Here is a 17,011-nt window from a genome sequence, read left to right as displayed (position 1 = left end):
TGCTTCCAAAGTGACTAACCTCGCAGTTATTCAAATTATGAAATTGGAGCACCCTCAGGAAACACATACAAATATGGGCAGAGCATGCAAACTCCATATAGTCATGCAAGGATAGATTTGAACCTGGATCACTGGAGCTGTGAGACAGCAGTGCTATACACTGTGCCAACCCAATTGAATAGAAGATCCATACAGTTGGATTTCAGTCTAATTTGTTCCTTAACTTTATTATTGAAACCTCTAGCCCCTGTATCTACTCCATAACAACGAAACAAACCAGGATCTACTAGTTTACATAGTCAATGGCGGGTATTTTACCCAGCGTCCTCTGCGTTAACGAATGTCCCCGGTGAACACCACAGTGCGCAGGCGCAATATCGAGCAGTGTTTCGAGCATGCGCGGAGTGAGTAATGTTGGTGGACGGACGCTGTTTTCGCGGATCCATCATGGGTAAAGGGAATGGCGGAGCGGAGGAAGCGATGGATCAAGGACGGCGGGTGAGGAGGCTTGGTAAACAGGTTGTGTGAATTTTAGACCCCAGGATTAGAAGCTGCTGGTGCCGTTTGCACGAGCACGGTGACCACTGGGGGCTCCGGCCGCTGAGAGGACCGAGGAACGGCAGCCATCTTTGGAGGGACAAAAGACAGCGGGCGCATGCGCACCCGTGTGGAAAGAGCGTTGTGTATCAGGGCGCATGCGCGGCTCAGTCAGGAGGAGAGAACATTGTTTATCCTGGATTGACAGTGTCAGATTTTGGAAACTCCTTTCACAGGGAGTCAGAACGAGAAGGATTTACATTAACAAATCCAAAGCGACAGACATCTTTGGCTCTTCTCAAATGTTACCCTAAATTGACAGTGATGACATTTGGAAATTCCTCTTGCAAGATATCAGAAGGGGAGAATTTGCCAACAGGAAACTCAAAACCAAACATCACATCAGGAACTGACAGCGTCACTTGATTCATCAGGACCTGGATGTTATCAGCCTCTTTGAGTGCAAACAATGAGATTCAGGTTGTTTTCACTTACTGTGTCAAAATGTTCTGTACTGTATGACAAAAAAAGGTGGCACGGTTAGCATTGCTTCTTCACAGCGCCAGGGACCCCAGATTGATTGCAGCCTTGGGTGACTGTGTGGAGTTTACACGTTTGCCCTGTGTCTGCGTGGGTTTCCACCGGGTGCTCCGGTGTCCTCCAACACTCCACAGATGTGCAGGTTAGATGGATTGGCCATGATAAAATTACCCCTAGTGTCCAACGATGTGCAAGCTAAGTGGAGTTATGGTGTTTGGGCAGCACGGTAGCATGGTGGTTAGCATAAATGCTTCACAGCTCCAGGGTCCCAGGTTCGATTCCCGGCTGGGTCACTGTCTGTGCGGAGTCTGCATGTCCTCCCCGTGTGTGCGTGGGTTTCCTCCGGGTGCTCCGGTTTCCTCCCACAGTCGAAAGATGTGCGGGTTAGGTGGATTGGCCATGCTAAATTGCCCGTAGTGTCCTAAAAAGTAAGGTTAAGGGGGGGTTGTTGGGTTACGGGTATAGGGTGGATACGTGGGTTTGAGTAGGGTGATCATTGCTCGGCACAACATCGAGGGCCGAAGGGCCTGTTCTGTGCTGTACTGTTCTATGTTCTATGTTCTAGGGGGTAGGGTGGGGGAGCGGACTAGGGGGGCTCTTTCAGAGAATCGGCGCAGGCTTGATGGGCCAAATGACCTCCTTCTGCACTGTAAGAATTTTGTGGTTCTTCCTCACATTCTACCCCACCATATCTTTCCATAAAATGTTAAATCTGTGTCCGTAGAATGGCACGTGTCACGTTAGCATTGTGCCTCCGGCGCTGAGGACCCGGGTTCGAATCCCGGCTCTGGGTCACTGTCCTTTTGGAGTTTTCACATTCACCCCGTGTCTGCGTGGGTTTCACCCCCACAACCCAAAGATGTGCAGGGTAGATGGATTGGCCATGCTAAATTGTCCCTTAATTGGAAAACAAAATTAATTGGGTACTCTAAATTTTTTTTTAAATGTGTCTGTTGTGCAAAGTAAATGTGAAGATTTTTCTTATCTGTGTCTCTCAAAAACGTGTACATGTCTATCAAATCTCCCCTTGGCCTCCTTTGCTTCAAGGGGAAGAACCAGAGTGCCTCCAACCTAACATACCTATCATCCCTCATCCCTGGAACTATTCTGGTAAATCTCCTCTGTAACCTCTCCAGGACATGAACATCCTCCATAATGTACGGTGATGACTGCTTTTCACAGACCCAGATGTTGTGTGTCTGACATCATCACACACTGACATCACCCCCGTCTCCCCAGGTATTTCCTCAACTGGGGGATTTTTCTCTGACTCCAGTGCTTCTGGTATCTCCAGCTGCAGCCTCCAGTGGGAGATTTTAATGTTAACCAAAATTGTTTCAAAGATCAGCATTTTTGATCATTTACCTACACTTTCGAGCTTCCAGTGCTGTGTTCTCATGTCTGTGTGACGTTACATGGTTCTGGGGCTGGTGCGACTCGTTCACTGTGGATCTAAATCCATGTGCGTCCGTTGCTCAGTTTCACACTACCCTCCCTGATCACCCCTTTGCTAATATCCTCTGTCTCTTCTTGTGGATGTATTTTAGCTGTTGCAGTTACTTCTGCTGACTGTGTCTCAGTGAGGTTTCCACTGCTCCCCATCCCCGACCTGTGCTGCTGGCTTACCAGCTTCACCTCGGCACAGTATCTTTCACCATGAGCAATTATTTTTCCAGCACTACAGTCCATTCCTCTGGTGCTTCTATAAAAGCAAATTACTGCGGATGCTGGAATCTGAAACAAAACTTTGACAAAGTGTCATCGGACTCGAAACGTTAGCTCTTTTCTCTCCCTCCAGATGCTGCCAGACCTGTTGAGATTTTCCAGCATTTTCTCTTTCGCCTCCAGTGCTTCTTAGCTTCTATCGACCATTATGTTTTGCACCATTTTAATTCCCTGCAATTCATTTTGCACCTGGTAAAATGTTAACGTTTCTTTCTCCACAGTTACCAGCAGATATAGACAATCCTCAGTTTCCTGTGGAGAAGATGTTTGATGGCCGTGTGGTGATGGTGCTCCCACAATGCTGTTAGGTAAGGAGATACAGGATTGTTACCCAGCCATGATGAAAGAAAAGTCATGTAATGCCCAAGTCAACAGTGTGAATTTGTATTCATGTCCCGAGACATTTCAGAGAAATGTGACAAAGCAACGTTTGACATCGAACCACACAGGGAGATATTGGTGAACAAAGGTTTGGTCGAAGAGGGAGGTTTTAAGTGGGATCTTAAAGGAGAAAAGTGAGAGAGAGATGGAGAAGTTGAAAGAAGAAATTCCAGAGCTTGTAGCCTTGGCAACGAAAGAACGACCACCAGTGGTGAAGTGATTAATATCAGGTACGTTCAAGAGGCCGGAATTAGGGCAGATCATAGGTTCGATCCCGGCTCTGGGTCACTGTCCGTGTGGAGTTTGCACATTCTCCCCGTGTTTGCGTGGATTTCGCCCCCACAACCCAAAGATGTGCAGGGTAGATGGATTGGCCATGCTAAATTGCTCCTTAATTAGAAAAAATGATTTCGCTACTCAAAATTTAAAAAAAAAAGGCCGGAATTCGACAAACACATCTTTCGGAGGATTGTGTGGCTGGAGAATATTACAGAGATGAAGATAATCACATCCAGGAAGAAAATAAAGGTTGAGAATATTAAAATGTAGTTGCTCCTTAAATGATAGCCTTTGTAGGTCAGCGATGGATAAACAAAACGTGTGTGAATCTGCATAGGGACAACAGATTACAGGAATGTTGCATATGGTAGGCTGAACGGGAATGCATTAGGATGCTTAAGTCTAGAGGTAACCAAGGAGATACATGGTCTTGGAGTTGATACGGATTTGTGATTGGAAGATCATCCTGGGGTGAAATATGTCCACATGGTTGTGAACAGTCTGGTTCAGTCTCAGGCAGTTGACATGGAGAGGGATGGAGTCAGTGCCTGGAGAACGTAGAGCAGGGAATGAAGACAATGACTTTGGTCTGCCCAATATAAAACTGGAGGAAGTTTCTGTTAATCCAGCACTGAATGTCAGCCAGCTTAGGGCGGTGTGTGAGTTAGAGAGGAATTTGATGGTGTTCAAATGTAGCTGTTACCCAGGTCTCTGAGGCAGAGGTTAGTGGTTTCGGAGATTCTTGCTGAGTTGTAAAATAAAAAATCTCTTTGCATAATCCTCGGGCTCTCATTTCTCTGTCTCCCAGAGAGACCAGAGTCTTGTGTAAGCCCCACACCGGTTGACAGATTGGCCTCCCTGAAGGACATTATTGAACTAGTTCACATTTTCCGCCAATCCAGCATCTTTCTGGGGCACCCTTTTTCCTAGTGGCCGGCCCACAAATGACCAGATTCATTCTGCTCAATTTCACAATCTTGTCTTTTGTGTTTCTGTGGGTTCTCTCTCACCCCCTTTCTTCTGTTTTAAATCAATTTCACAGAGCATTAGAAAAGGGCGGATTTGCAGTCGGGAAATTCCAACCTAACGTCACATCAGGATCTGATGGAATCGCCGATGCATTGTGACCCAAACAGCATCGCAGGGTGAACATGGAAGGGAAAGGCACCTCTCACACTGCAGAAAAACCATGGAAATGTGGAGACTGCGAGGAGAGATTCAATTACCCGTGCGAGCTGGAAACTCATCAACGCACTCACACCGGGGAGAGGCCATTCACTTGCTCTGTTTGTGGGAAGGGATTTACCCGGTCATCCCAGCTGATTACACATCGGCGGGTTCACACTGGGGAGAGACCATTTATCTGCTCCGAGTGTGGGAAGGGATTCACACAGTCATCCAACCTGCTGACGCACCAGCGGGTTCACACTGGAGAGAGACCTTACAAATGCCCCGACTGTGGAAAGTGCTATCGAAGTTCTGGAGACCTGATGTGCCATCAGCGTGTGCACACTAATGAGAGACCATTCAGGTGCCCTCACTGTGGGACTGGGTTCAGGGGATCATTTCAACTCACTGTGCACCAGCGAATTCACACCGGGGAGAAGCCGTTCACCTGCTATATGTGTGGGCAGGGATTCACTCAGTTATCCCACGTGTTGAGACACGAGAGAGTTCACACAGGGGAGAGACCTTTTAATTGTCCAGACTGTGGGAAGGGCTACAAAAGTTCCGGGGAACTGATGTCCCATCAACGTATTCACACGGATGAGAGACCGTTCAGGTGCTTTACCTGTGGGTTGGGGTTCAGGGGATCATCTCAACTCTCCGTTCACCAGCGAATTCACACTGGGGAGAGGCCATTCACCTGCACAGAGTGTGGGAAGGGATTCACTCAGTCGTCCACACTGCTGAATCACCAGCGCGTTCACACTGGGGAGAGGCCGTTCACCTGCTCCGAGTGTGGGAAGAGATTCACTCGGTCAGCCCACCTGCTCAGTCACCAGCGAATTCACGCAGCAAGAGGCCATTCCCCTGTTCTGAGTTTGAGGAGAGATTCACTCGTTCGTCACATTGCTGAATCACCAGCAAGTTAACTACAGAGATTGTTATTTTCTGTGAATCCCATCCAGGACTGAAGCATGTTTACTTCAGTCTGTTTTTACTGATAATAAACAACAGCCCTGTTATAGGTTTTAATTCAGGATAACATTTGTGTGAAACACACAAATGCTGGTAGTGTCTTCGTTCATTTTGAAGTGGTTCTTCCTCTCCCCTGTTCTCCTCCATTCCCATCTCCGACAACAAGTAGAAGGACTCCAGGACCTTCTTGCACTAAGACAATTCGATCAGCTGCCTCTGCTGCTTCCCTCCGTTCCACTCGCTGCCTGGACCAAACTTTCTCTAAAGCTGTTGCCCTGAATCTGGTTTTTTTTCCTTTAATTTCTCTCCTTCCTCCCCTCCTGCCTTCTCAGAGCTTATCTTGTCCCTCAAATCCAATTCTTCCCAAAAAATCTTAGAATCATTGAATTGCTACAGTGCAGACGTAAGCCATTCAGCCCAACGAGTCTCCACACACTCTCCGAAAGAGCACCCTACCTCGGCACACTGCTGGCCGACCCCGTAACCCCACCTAACCTGCACAATTCTGGACACTAAAGGGGCAATTTAGCATAGCCATCCACCGAACCACATCTTTGGACTGTAGGAGGAGACGGGAGCACCCGGAGGAAATGGCACACAGACGCGGGGTGAAAGTACAAATTCTCAGAAAGTAGACAGTCACCCGAGACCAGAATTGAACCCGGGTCGCTGGAACTATGAGGCAGCAGTGCTAACCGCTGCATCACCAATCCTTCTCTCCCTAAACTTCTGATCACTGAACTTCCCCATTTTCACTGATATTAACAGTTTTCTCACTTCAGATACTGCTCCTCTTTTCTTTAAACGTACCATCGTCACTCCCGCCTCGATACATCCAACCCCTGACTTCAATGCAATTGCAAACTCCTGTCTCATCTCTAACCATCTCTTCCAAAGCCCTCCTCGCCTCCTTGATCCATGCACATTTTCCCCAGATGTCCATGTGTGAATCCCGAGAGTGAGATTTCTGTCCAGCACTATATCAACTCAGCTCTTATTGAAATAGCAAATTACACCCTATATGAATACGACATAGGTAAATTCTCATTGTTCTTCTCATCCTGTTTACTAGCTTTGCCACTGTTTCCCGAACCATCCCTCTGGGTGCAAGCCCAACCTGTCCAATGTTTCTTCCGACGACAACCCCCTTCATACAAGTAAACAATAGACTGAACTTCCATGAACATCTTTGAATGTAATGATATCCTTAAATAAAGTGACCAAAACTGTGCACATTATTCTCGATTTAAATAATACACTTTTGTTGTTCTTCCGGACAAATTGAACAAGTTCACATTTCCGCACATTATACTCCATCTGCCAGATTTTTGCCCACTCACTTAACCTATCTATATCTCTTTGCAGACTCCTTATGTCCTCTTCACAACCATACTCTCCTACCTATATTTGTGACATCATTTTATTAACATTGCTTGTTACTTTCTCAAAAAACTTTTTTCAATTGGTCAAACATGATTTTCCTTTTACAAAACCATGTTGACTCTTGCCTGATTACATTAAGATTTTTGTGGCCTCCTACATCCTCCTCAAACATAAGAGTGCTATTCTCCCAAAAGAATTCAAAGTTCGTTGTGGCGAGTTTATCAGGGAGTTTGCTGGCGAGTTCCCCACCGTTTTTCAGTGACACTTAAGTCACTTGTTTGGTCTCTGGGGAGTTTCTCAACAGTTTAGCCCGCACTTAGAATTCCTTTTAGCACTGGTGAGCTGAACTCTGAGATTGGACTGGCATTTTGAAAGGGTGCGCCGAGCTCTAAGTGAGCTTGTGGGTCCCCACCCATGGTCAGTCACCCCCCCAAGGTGAGGACACTCAGCTCTGGGGCACCTGGAGGGACTCCTCTTCAGGCCCCCCACACCCACTTAAAGGCCCCTTCCAGGAACCCCCATCCGTCACCCCAACATCCCAGAGGCCCCCTACTTACCTGCCTTGCACGCCCCACCATTGAATCCCCTCCACTCCTTCCCCCCCCTTTCATGCGCATGGCGTCCCTCGGGCCTGGACCCTTGGCAGTGCCACCCTGGCATTCAGGCAGTGCTCTATATTTGTGTGGACAAGTGCTGAACGTCGCCCGGCTGCGGCCAAGTTGGTGAAGCCGGTGGAACCCGGGAGGGTTCGCCGAAGTTGATTTAAAACCGGCTTCAGCACACCCTGTTTGGTCACACACCTGGTGGGCGCGATCCTGACTCTTGGCGCCTCGCGGGACTTGGGTCAATCCCGTGAGGCGTGAAGGTTGCCAGAAAGCCCGTGAGAGGCCTGTTCTGGCAATCACCAACCGCACCGTGCTCGGAAGGTAACACAACACGCCCGGTTGATCGTGCCCATAGATTCGAGCATTTTCCTTATGATATGTGTTAAGCTAACTGGCCTTTATTTTCCTACTTTCTGTCTACCTTCCATCTTGAATACAGGAGTTACATTTGCTATTTACCTGCCTATAGCAATGTTTTTAAAAAGAAAATCCAATTAAGGAATAATTTAGCGTGGCCAGTAACCCTGCACATCTTTGGGTTGTGAGGGTGAGACCCACGCACACACGGGGGGAACAGTGACGCAAGGCCGGAATCGAACGTGGGTCCTCGGCGACATGAGGCAGCAGTGCTAACCACCGTGCCACCCCAATATTGGGACCTTTCAAAAAACTTTTAAGACTCTTGGGGGAAGTCCATCAGGACTTCTGGGAGCTTGTCAGCTTTTTTGTTCCAGTTTCTTTCAGTATCCTTCCCTGGTGATGGTAAATGTCCTCTTCACTCTCAACTCTTGATTTCCAAGTATTTCTGGGATGTTGGCTGTGCTTTTTACAGGCACAATATCTATTCAACACTTGCCCTATTGTCCATTATTAATTCCCCAGACAAAACTCTCTGGAGGGCAAACACTCATTTTAGTTCCTCGATTCCTTTTTGAATACTTGAGAAATCTTACCATCTGCTCTTTCATCTCGCTATAATTTTCGCCACTCTAATTTCAAGTTCCTTTTCCAACCATTATTGATGCTTTTTAAATTCCGCCCTTATGACTAATCTTTGCAGAAGTATATACTTGTTTTTCCAATTTGATGCTATGTTTAACTTTCTTAGGGTTAGCCTCTGATATCATATTCTTCTCGAGTCTTTCATTTCTCACTGGAATGTATCTTTTTTGGGGGTAATAAAATAGCTCCTTAAATATCTGCCACTGCATTTTTATTGACCTACCCCTTAATCTAATTTTCCATTTCAGTTTCACCAGTACTTTCTTCATACTCTTCTAATTGTCTTCATTGAAAGGTAAACACTAGTCTTGGACGCACTCATCTCGAATTAAAAAATGTGAATTTTAAACTATGTTATGATCACTGCTACCTAGCAGCTCATTTACTATGAGCTCAAATTAACCCTGTCCTCCTGCACCAAACACCTTGGCGTTGTCCTCATTGCGTGAAAGTAGCTTTATGAATGTGACATTGCAGACAGAGATAGGGCAGGTAAATAGGTGCTGACATGCAGCTGAGAACCCAAAAAACGAGAACCTTCATCGAACCAGAAGCAAAGAAAAGGACAAAGGTAAACGGGATGAATTAATCTAATTGCAAAATGCCTGACGGCCTGTGCGGGAATCTGCCAACTTCAGCAAAATATTATCACAGAAAGTGCAGCAGGGAGCATTTTCAGGATGACTTTAACAACGGGTGCTTGTGTATCATTCCCATCTTTTGAGTGTTGTAAAAATCAGGCTTTGATGCAATAACTATGAGGAACCAAACTTTCTTTACCACGGAGGGCTGTCGAGGTTCGGTCTTTAGGTATGTTCAAGGCTGAGATAGTCAGACTTTTAATCAGTAAAGGGATCAAAGATTATGGGGATAAGGTAGGAAAGTAGAGTTGAGGATTATCATTTAAGATGGTCTCATTGAAAGGCAGAACAGACCAGATGGGCCAAATGACCAACTTCTGCTCCTCCGTATTACAGTTGGACTGAATAAATGGGGAAAGGAGCAAGTATTTTCATCAAGACCTTTTAAAATAGAATCACTACTGAGCAGAAGGAGGCCATTCGACCCATCAAGTCAGCACCGACCCTGTGAAAGGGTACCCGACCTAGGCTCAGGCCCCCACCCTTAACCTAGTAACCCCACCTAACCTCTAGACTTTGGACACTAAGGGGCAATTGATCATGCCAATCCACCTAACCTGCACATCTTTGTACCGTGGGAGGAAACCTGAGCAGCCGGAGGAAACCCACGCAGACACGGGGAAAGTGTAACCGTTTAGCGAATTGGTCACACCACAGATTAGGATTGCTGAGGGAGAAAGGGAATGGGTGACCAAAAGGCAGAGAAAAAGCAGGAAGGCAGTGCAGGAGTTCCCTGCGGTCATCTCCCTCCAAAACAGGTATACCGTTTTGGATACTGTTGGGGGAGATGGCTCACCAGGGGAAGGCAGTAGTAGCCAGGCTCATGGCACCGTGGCTGGCTCTGCTGTACAGAAGGGCGGCAAAAAAGAATGAAAGAGCTATAGTATAGGGGATTCAATCGTAAGGGGAGTAGATAGGTGGTTCTGTGGTCGAAAACGAGGCTCGCGAATGTTATGTTGCCTCCCAGGTGCACGGGTCAGGGATGTCTCAGATCGGCTGCAGAATATTCTGAAGGGGGAGGGTGAACAGCCAGTTGTCGTGGTGCATATAGGCACCAGTGATATAGGTAAAGAACAGGATGAGATCCTACAAGCAGAATTTAGGGAGTTAGGAGCCAAGTTTAAAAAGTCGGACCTCCGAGGTAGTAATCTCAGGATTGCTACCAGTGCCACGGGACAGTCAGAGTAGAAATGAAAGAATAGGCAGGATTAATGCATGGCCTGAGAGATGGTGCAGGAGGGAGAGGTTCAGATTTTTGGGACATTGCGACCGGTTCTGGGGGAGGTGGGACTACTACAAATTGGACGGTCTACACCTGGGCCGGACTGGAACCAATGTCCTTGGGGGTGCTTTTGCTAACACTGTTGGGGAGGGTTTCAACTGATGTGGTAGGGGGATGGGAACCAAATGAGGAGGTTAGTGGACAGTAAGGAGGTAGTAACTAAAGCCTGTAAGGAACTAGATCATGAAGTCAGCGTGACTAAGGGGAAGAGTAGGCAGGGAGCAGATGATGAACACAAAGGGACTGGTGGTCTGAGGTGCATTTGTTTTAATGCAAGAAGTGTAGTAGGTGAGGCAGATGAACTTAGGGCTTGGATTAGTACCTGGGAATATGATGTTATTGCTATTACTGAGACTTGGTTGAGGGAAGGGCATGATTGGCAACTAAATATCCCAGGATATTGATGCCTCAGGTGGGATAGAGAGGGAGGTAAAAGGGGTGGAGGAGTTGCATTACTGGTCAGCGAGGATATCACAGCTATGCTGAAGGAGGGCACTATGGAGGACTCGAGCAGTGAGGCGATATGGACAGAGCTCAGAAATAGGAAGGGTGCGGTAACAATGTTGGGGCTGTACAATAGACCTCCCAACAACCAGTGTGAGATAGATGTACAAATATATAAACAGATTATGGAAAGATGTCAGAGCAACAGGGTGGTGGTGATGGGAGATTTTAATTTTCCCAACTTTGACTGGGATACACTTAGTGTCAGAGGTCTAGATGGAGCAGAATTTGTGAGGAGCATCCAGGAGGGTTTTCTAGAGCAGTATGTAAATAGTCCAACTCGGGAAGGGGCGATACTGGGCCTGGTGTTGGGAAATGAGCCCGGCCAGGTGGTTGAAGTTTCAGTCGGGGATTACTTTGGGAATAGTGATCACAATTCCATAAATTTTAGAATACTCATGGACAAAGACGAGAGTGGTCCTAAAGGAAGAATGCTAAATTGGGGGAAGGCCAACTATACCAAAATTCGGCAGCAGCTAGGGAATGTGGATTGGGAGCAGCTGATATGTGGGAGGCTTTTAAAGAGAGGTTGATTAGAGTGCAGGACAGACATGTCCCTGTGAAAATGAGGGATAGAAATGGCAAGATTAGGGAACCAGGGATGACACGTGAAATTGTGAGACGAGCTAAGTGGAAAAAGGAGGCATACATAAGGGGGCAGCACGGTAGCCTTGTGGATAGCACAATTGCTTCACAATTGCTTCACAGCTCCAGGGTCCCAGGTTCGATTCCAGCTTGGGTCACTGTCTGTGCGGAGTCTGCACATCCTCCCCGTGTGTGCGTGGGTTTCCTCCGGGTGCTCCGGTTTCCTCCCACAGTCCAAAGATGTGCAGGTTAGGTGGATTGGTCATGATAAATTGCCCTTAGTGTCCAAAATTGCCCTTCATGTTGGGTGGGGTTACTGGGTTATGGGGATCAGGTGGAGGTGTTGACTTTGGGTAGGGTGCTCTTTCCAAGAGCCGGTGCAGACTCGATGGGCCGAATGGCCTCCTTCTGCACTGCAAATTCTATGATCTATGATAAGTTCTAGGCGACTGAGGACAGAGGAAACTTTGGAAAAATATCGGGAATGTAGGACCAATCTGAAACGAGGAATCAAGAGGGCTAAAAGGGGCCATGAAATATCTTTAGCAAACAGGGTTAAGGAAAATCCCAAAGCCTTTTGTTCATATATAAAGAGTAAGTGACCCAACGTCTCTATCCTTTTTATAATAGTGACCAGAACTGGACACGGTACTCTAACTCAGGCTTGATGCAGGTTGAACATAACTTACCTACTTTTCAATTCTATCCTTTGAGAAAGAAAACCTCATGCTTGGTTTGATTTTTACAGCCTTGCTAACCTGTTAACACGGTTTATAGTGATTAGTGCAGGGGTGGGCAAACTATGCGGCCCACCAAGATCAAGTCATCAAAAAAAAAAATTTTTTTATAATTCTTTTTAAATAAGGTTAATGGGGGGGGGCTGTTGGGTTACTGGTATAGGGTGGATACGTTGACTTGAGTAGGGTGATCATTGCTCAGCACAACATCGAGGGTCGAAGGGCCTGTTCTGTGCTGTACTGTTCTATGTTCTATATGAGGCGCCCAGAATCATAACCGGGTGAAGTGCCATTTTTGAAAAGTAGAGAAAAAGAGGGCTGAAGGCAGGATGCCGCCGGGGGAAGCGCTGAGGTATATGCCGCACGCTAATTGGTTACAACCGGGACTATTAATTAATATACTATGCGGCCCTTTAAAATTGTGAATTTCTGAATGTGGCCCTTGCACGGAAAAGTTTGCCCACCCCTGGATTAGTGTATTTGTACTTCGTGATCCCGTTTGTCCTGGTGCCCACCTAGACTCGCACCTTCCAAAGAATAAGTGGCCTCCCCATGTGGACAGCACGGTAGCATGGTGGTTAGTACAATTGCTTCACAGCTCTAGGGTCCCAGGTTCGATTCCCGGCTTGGTTCACTGTCTGTACGGAGTCTGCATGTTCTCCCCGTGTGTGCGTGGGTTTCCTCCGGGTGCTCTGGTTTCCTCCCACAGTCCAAAGATGTGCAGGTTAGGTGGATTGGTCATGATAAATTGCCCTTAGTGTCCAAAATTGCCCTTCGTGTTGGGTGGGGTTACTGGGTTATGGGGATCAGGTGGAGGTGTTGACTTTGGGTAGGGTGCTCTTTCCAAGAGCCGGTGCAGACTCGATGGACCGAATGGCCTCCTTCTGCACTGCAAATTCTATGATCTATGATAAGTTCTAGGCGACTGAGGACAGAGGAAACTTTGGAAAAATATCGGGAATGTAGGACCAATCTGAAACGAGGAATCGAGAGGGCTAAAAGGGGCCATGAAATATCTTTAGCAAACAGGGTTAAGGAAAATCCCAAAGCCTTTTGTTCATATATAAGGAGTAAGAGGGTAAATAGAGAAAGGGTTGGCCCACTCAAGGACAAAGGAGGAAAGTTATGCCTTGAGTCAGAGAAAATGGGTGAGATTCTTAAAGAGTGCTTTGCATCGGTATTCACCTAGGAGAGGGACATGATGGATGTTGAGATTAGGGATAGATGTTTGATTACTCTAGGTCAAGGTGGCATAAGGAGGGAGGATGTGTTGGGTATTCTAAAAGGCATTAAGATGGACAAGTCCCCAGGTCCGGATGGGATCTATCCCGGATTACTGAGGGAAGTGAGAGAGAAAATAGCTGGGGCCTTAACGGATATCTTTGCAGCATCCTTGAACATGGGTGAGGGAGCGGAGGACGGGAGAATTGCTAATGTTGTCCCCTTGTATAAGAAGGGTAGCAACGATAATCCAGGTAATTATAGACCGGTGAGCCTGACGTCAGTGGTAGGGAAGCTGCTGGAGAAGATACTGAAGGATAAGATCTATTCCAATTTGGAAGAAAATGGGCTTATCAGTGATAGGCAACATGGTTTTGTGCAGGGAAAGTCATGTCTTACCAATTTAATAGAATTCTTTGAGGAAGTGACAACATTGATTGATGAGGGAAGGGCTGTAGATGTCATATACATGGACTTCAGTAAGGCATTTGATAAGGTTCCCCATGGTAGGCTGATGGAGAAAGTGAAGTCTCATGGGGTCCAGTGTGTACTAGCTAGATGGATAAAGAACTGGCTGGGCAACTGGAGACAGAGAGTAGTGTTGGAAGGGAGTTTCTCAAAATGGAGAACTGTAACCAGTGGTGTTCCACAGGGCTCCGTGCTGGGACCATTGTTGTTTGTGATATACATAAGTGATCTGGAGGAAGGTATAGGTGGTCTGATTAGCAAGTTTGCAGATGACACTAAGATTGGTGGAGTAGCAGTGAAGGGCACTGTCAGAGAATACAGCAGAATATAGATAGATTGGAGAGTTGGGCGGAGAAATGGCAGATGGAGTTCAATCCGGGCAAATACGAGGTGATGCATTTTGGAAGATCCAATTCAAGAGCGAACTATACGGTAAATGAAAAAGCCCTGGGGAAAATTAATGTTCAGAGAGATGTGGGGCGGTATTCTCCGCTCCCGATAAAAAACGGGATGGCCATCATGAAATCGGCCGAGCTTCACCTCGGCCCGATACGGCCCCGCTCCCGAGCTATTCGCGCCCCGGAAATGGGCTAGGAGCGGGTCCGCGGGTTTCACGCGTCAAATGACGCTAAAAGGCTGCGACTCCCGAATGACGCCGCTCCGCGTCGTAAAAAGGCGCGAGTGGCCAGAAGAATGGAGGAAGCGGCGAGGATGGTCGAGCCACGGAGGGCCGTCCCTCCCCCCTCCTCCTCCCCCCGCCCACTTCTCATTCTACACCCCCCTTCCCTCCCCCCCCCCCCCCCCCCCCCCCACTGTTCGCTGCGTTCTCCGGAATGCCAGCTCCAGTTTGCTCACAGTCCGGCATTCCGCTCACCTTGAAAAGCAGGTGTGTCAGGCGGCATACTCAACTTGCGTACCGACGTCGGGACTGCGGCCCATTCGGGCCGGAGAATAGCGGGAGGCCGGTTTTGGCCGTTTCGGGTAATTTGACGGGCTTATTCGTGGGAAAGGCGGTCGGGAAAATTTGCGCGTTGGGGAGAATAGCGGGAGCGTGTCGGACTGGCGTTGAGGGAAAAAACGGCGCGTCCCGCTATTCTCCGCACCGGCGTTGGGTCGGAGAATTCCGCCCGTGGCTGTTCAGGTCCATTGTACCCTGAAGGTGGCTGCGCAGGTCGATAGAGTGATCAAGAAGGCATACAGCATGCTTTCCTTCATCGGAAGGGGTATTGAGTACAAGAATTGCCAGGTCATGTTACAGTTGTATAAGACTTTGGTTTGGCCACATTTGGAATACTGCATACAGTTCTGGTCGCCACATTACCAAAAGGATGTAGATGCTTTGGAGAAGGTGCAGAGGAGTTTCACAACGATGTTGCCTGGTATGGAGGGTGCTAGCTATGAAGAGCTGGTTTGGCTAGAGCTAGGGGCTGGTTTAGCTAGAGCTAGGGGCTGGTTTAGCTAGAGCTAGGGGCTGGTTTAGCACACGGCTAAATCGCTGGCTTTGAAAGCAGACCAGGGCAGGCCAGCAGCACGGTTCAATTCCCGTACCAGCCTCCCCGAACAGGCGCCGGAATGTGGCGACTAGGGGCTTTTCACAGTAACTTCATTTGAAGCCAACTTGTGACAATAAGCAATTTTCATTTCTTTTTCAAGAGAGGTTGAGTAGATTAGGATTATTTCATTAGAAAGACGGAGGTTGAGGGGGGAACCTCATTGAGGTCTACAAAATCATGAGAGGTATAGACAGGGTGGATAGCAAGAAGCTTTTTCCCAGAGTGGGAGACTCAATTACTAGGGGTCACGAGTTCAAGGTGAGAGGGGAACACTTTAAGGGAGATATGCGTGGAAAGTTCTTTACGCAGAGGGTGGTGGGTGCTTGGAACGCATTGCAAGCGGAGGTGGTAGAGGCGGGCACGATAGCGTCATTTAAGATGTATCTAGACAGATACATGAATGGGCAGGGAGCAGAGGGATACAGATACTTAGTAAATAGGCGACAGTTTTAGATAGAGGATCTGGATCGGCACAGGCTGGGAGGGCCGCTCTATCGACCTGCGCAGCCACCTTCAGGGTACAATGGACCTGAACGCCCAGATCTCTTTGTACATCAATTTTCCCCAGGGCTTTTTCATTTACCATATAGTTCGCTCTTGAATTGGATCTTCCAAAATGCATCATTTACCCTCTAGTTCGCTCTTGAATTGGGTCTTCCAAAATGCATCACCTCGCATTTCTGTTCCTGTGCTGTAATTTTTCTTTGTTCCCATTGTACACAGTGACCCGAGGCGGGAATTGAACCCTGGAGCTGTGAGGCAGCAATACTAACCACTGTGCCACCCGAACGAATGAATTGAAAACAATTCCCCTGTAGCACTAGGCAACACCACTGTGAAGATTCTAGTCCCAGCTCTGTTTAGGTACAACATCTTGAACAGATCCCTCATACGCCAGGGCTTGTCTTAATGCCCCAGGAACCCAGATTGTTACCTCCTGTAGCAATCCTCCAGCTCCACGTGACGGGCCTTGTTTTACTTTTGTTATATATGGTTCTGCAGTTGGCCAGCTCTTGCTGAACAATCCTGAATGAGCTACTATTCAAAACAAACAACCAATATGTTAATCAGTCCAACTTGTAAGGTGTCATCGACAAAAGAAGACGGGAATGTGAATGGTGGTGATGATGGCTAAGAATGGCATTGATAGTGGCTCATTAAGAGATTGGAATGTGTTGAACGCAGAACAACGGTGAGCAATATGTCAAAGGTCAACTTGGAACAGGGAACAGATGGTCCTAGTGGGTTGTGCGATGGAAGGATGGTGGGGAGGGGAAAACAGATCTATGGAAGAAATGAAAATAAATTGATTGAATTAAAAATGGGTGGAAGCGGAGAAACATTTTCAGAGTCAGAAGTTGCTGAACTCAGTGTTAAGTCCTGAAGGCTGTAATGTGCCTCATCGGAAGATGAGGTGCTGTTCCTC

General features: G+C 47.4%; 1 protein-coding gene across 3 annotated transcripts; it reads left to right on the top strand.

Moving 5' to 3' along the window:
- The first annotated feature begins 361 nt into the window (after window positions 1–361).
- LOC119967859 (zinc finger protein 239-like) lies at window positions 362–8,792 on the top strand. 3 transcript variants are annotated; one of them, XM_038800905.1, is made up of 3 exons: window positions 362–498; window positions 3,024–3,110; window positions 4,505–8,792. In XM_038800905.1, exon 3 carries the CDS (start codon window positions 4,614–4,616, stop codon window positions 5,556–5,558), a length of 945 nt encoding a protein of 314 aa, XP_038656833.1. In that variant the 5' UTR covers window positions 362–498; window positions 3,024–3,110; window positions 4,505–4,613; the 3' UTR covers window positions 5,559–8,792. The 3 variants fall into 3 exon arrangements, with proteins under 3 accessions (XP_038656833.1, XP_038656831.1, XP_038656834.1); XM_038800903.1 differs by having other exon boundaries at window positions 364–1,017; XM_038800906.1 differs by lacking the exons at window positions 362–498; window positions 3,024–3,110 and adding an exon at window positions 3,120–3,413.
- The last annotated feature ends 8,219 nt before the right edge of the window (window positions 8,793–17,011 follow it).

Source organism: Scyliorhinus canicula, chromosome 6 (genome assembly GCF_902713615.1).
Source record: "Scyliorhinus canicula chromosome 6, sScyCan1.1, whole genome shotgun sequence".
Taxonomy (NCBI): domain Eukaryota; kingdom Metazoa; phylum Chordata; class Chondrichthyes; order Carcharhiniformes; family Scyliorhinidae; genus Scyliorhinus; species Scyliorhinus canicula.
The sequence above is the reverse complement of the archived record's forward strand: the minus strand, read 5'-3'. Positions and strand labels throughout refer to the sequence as shown.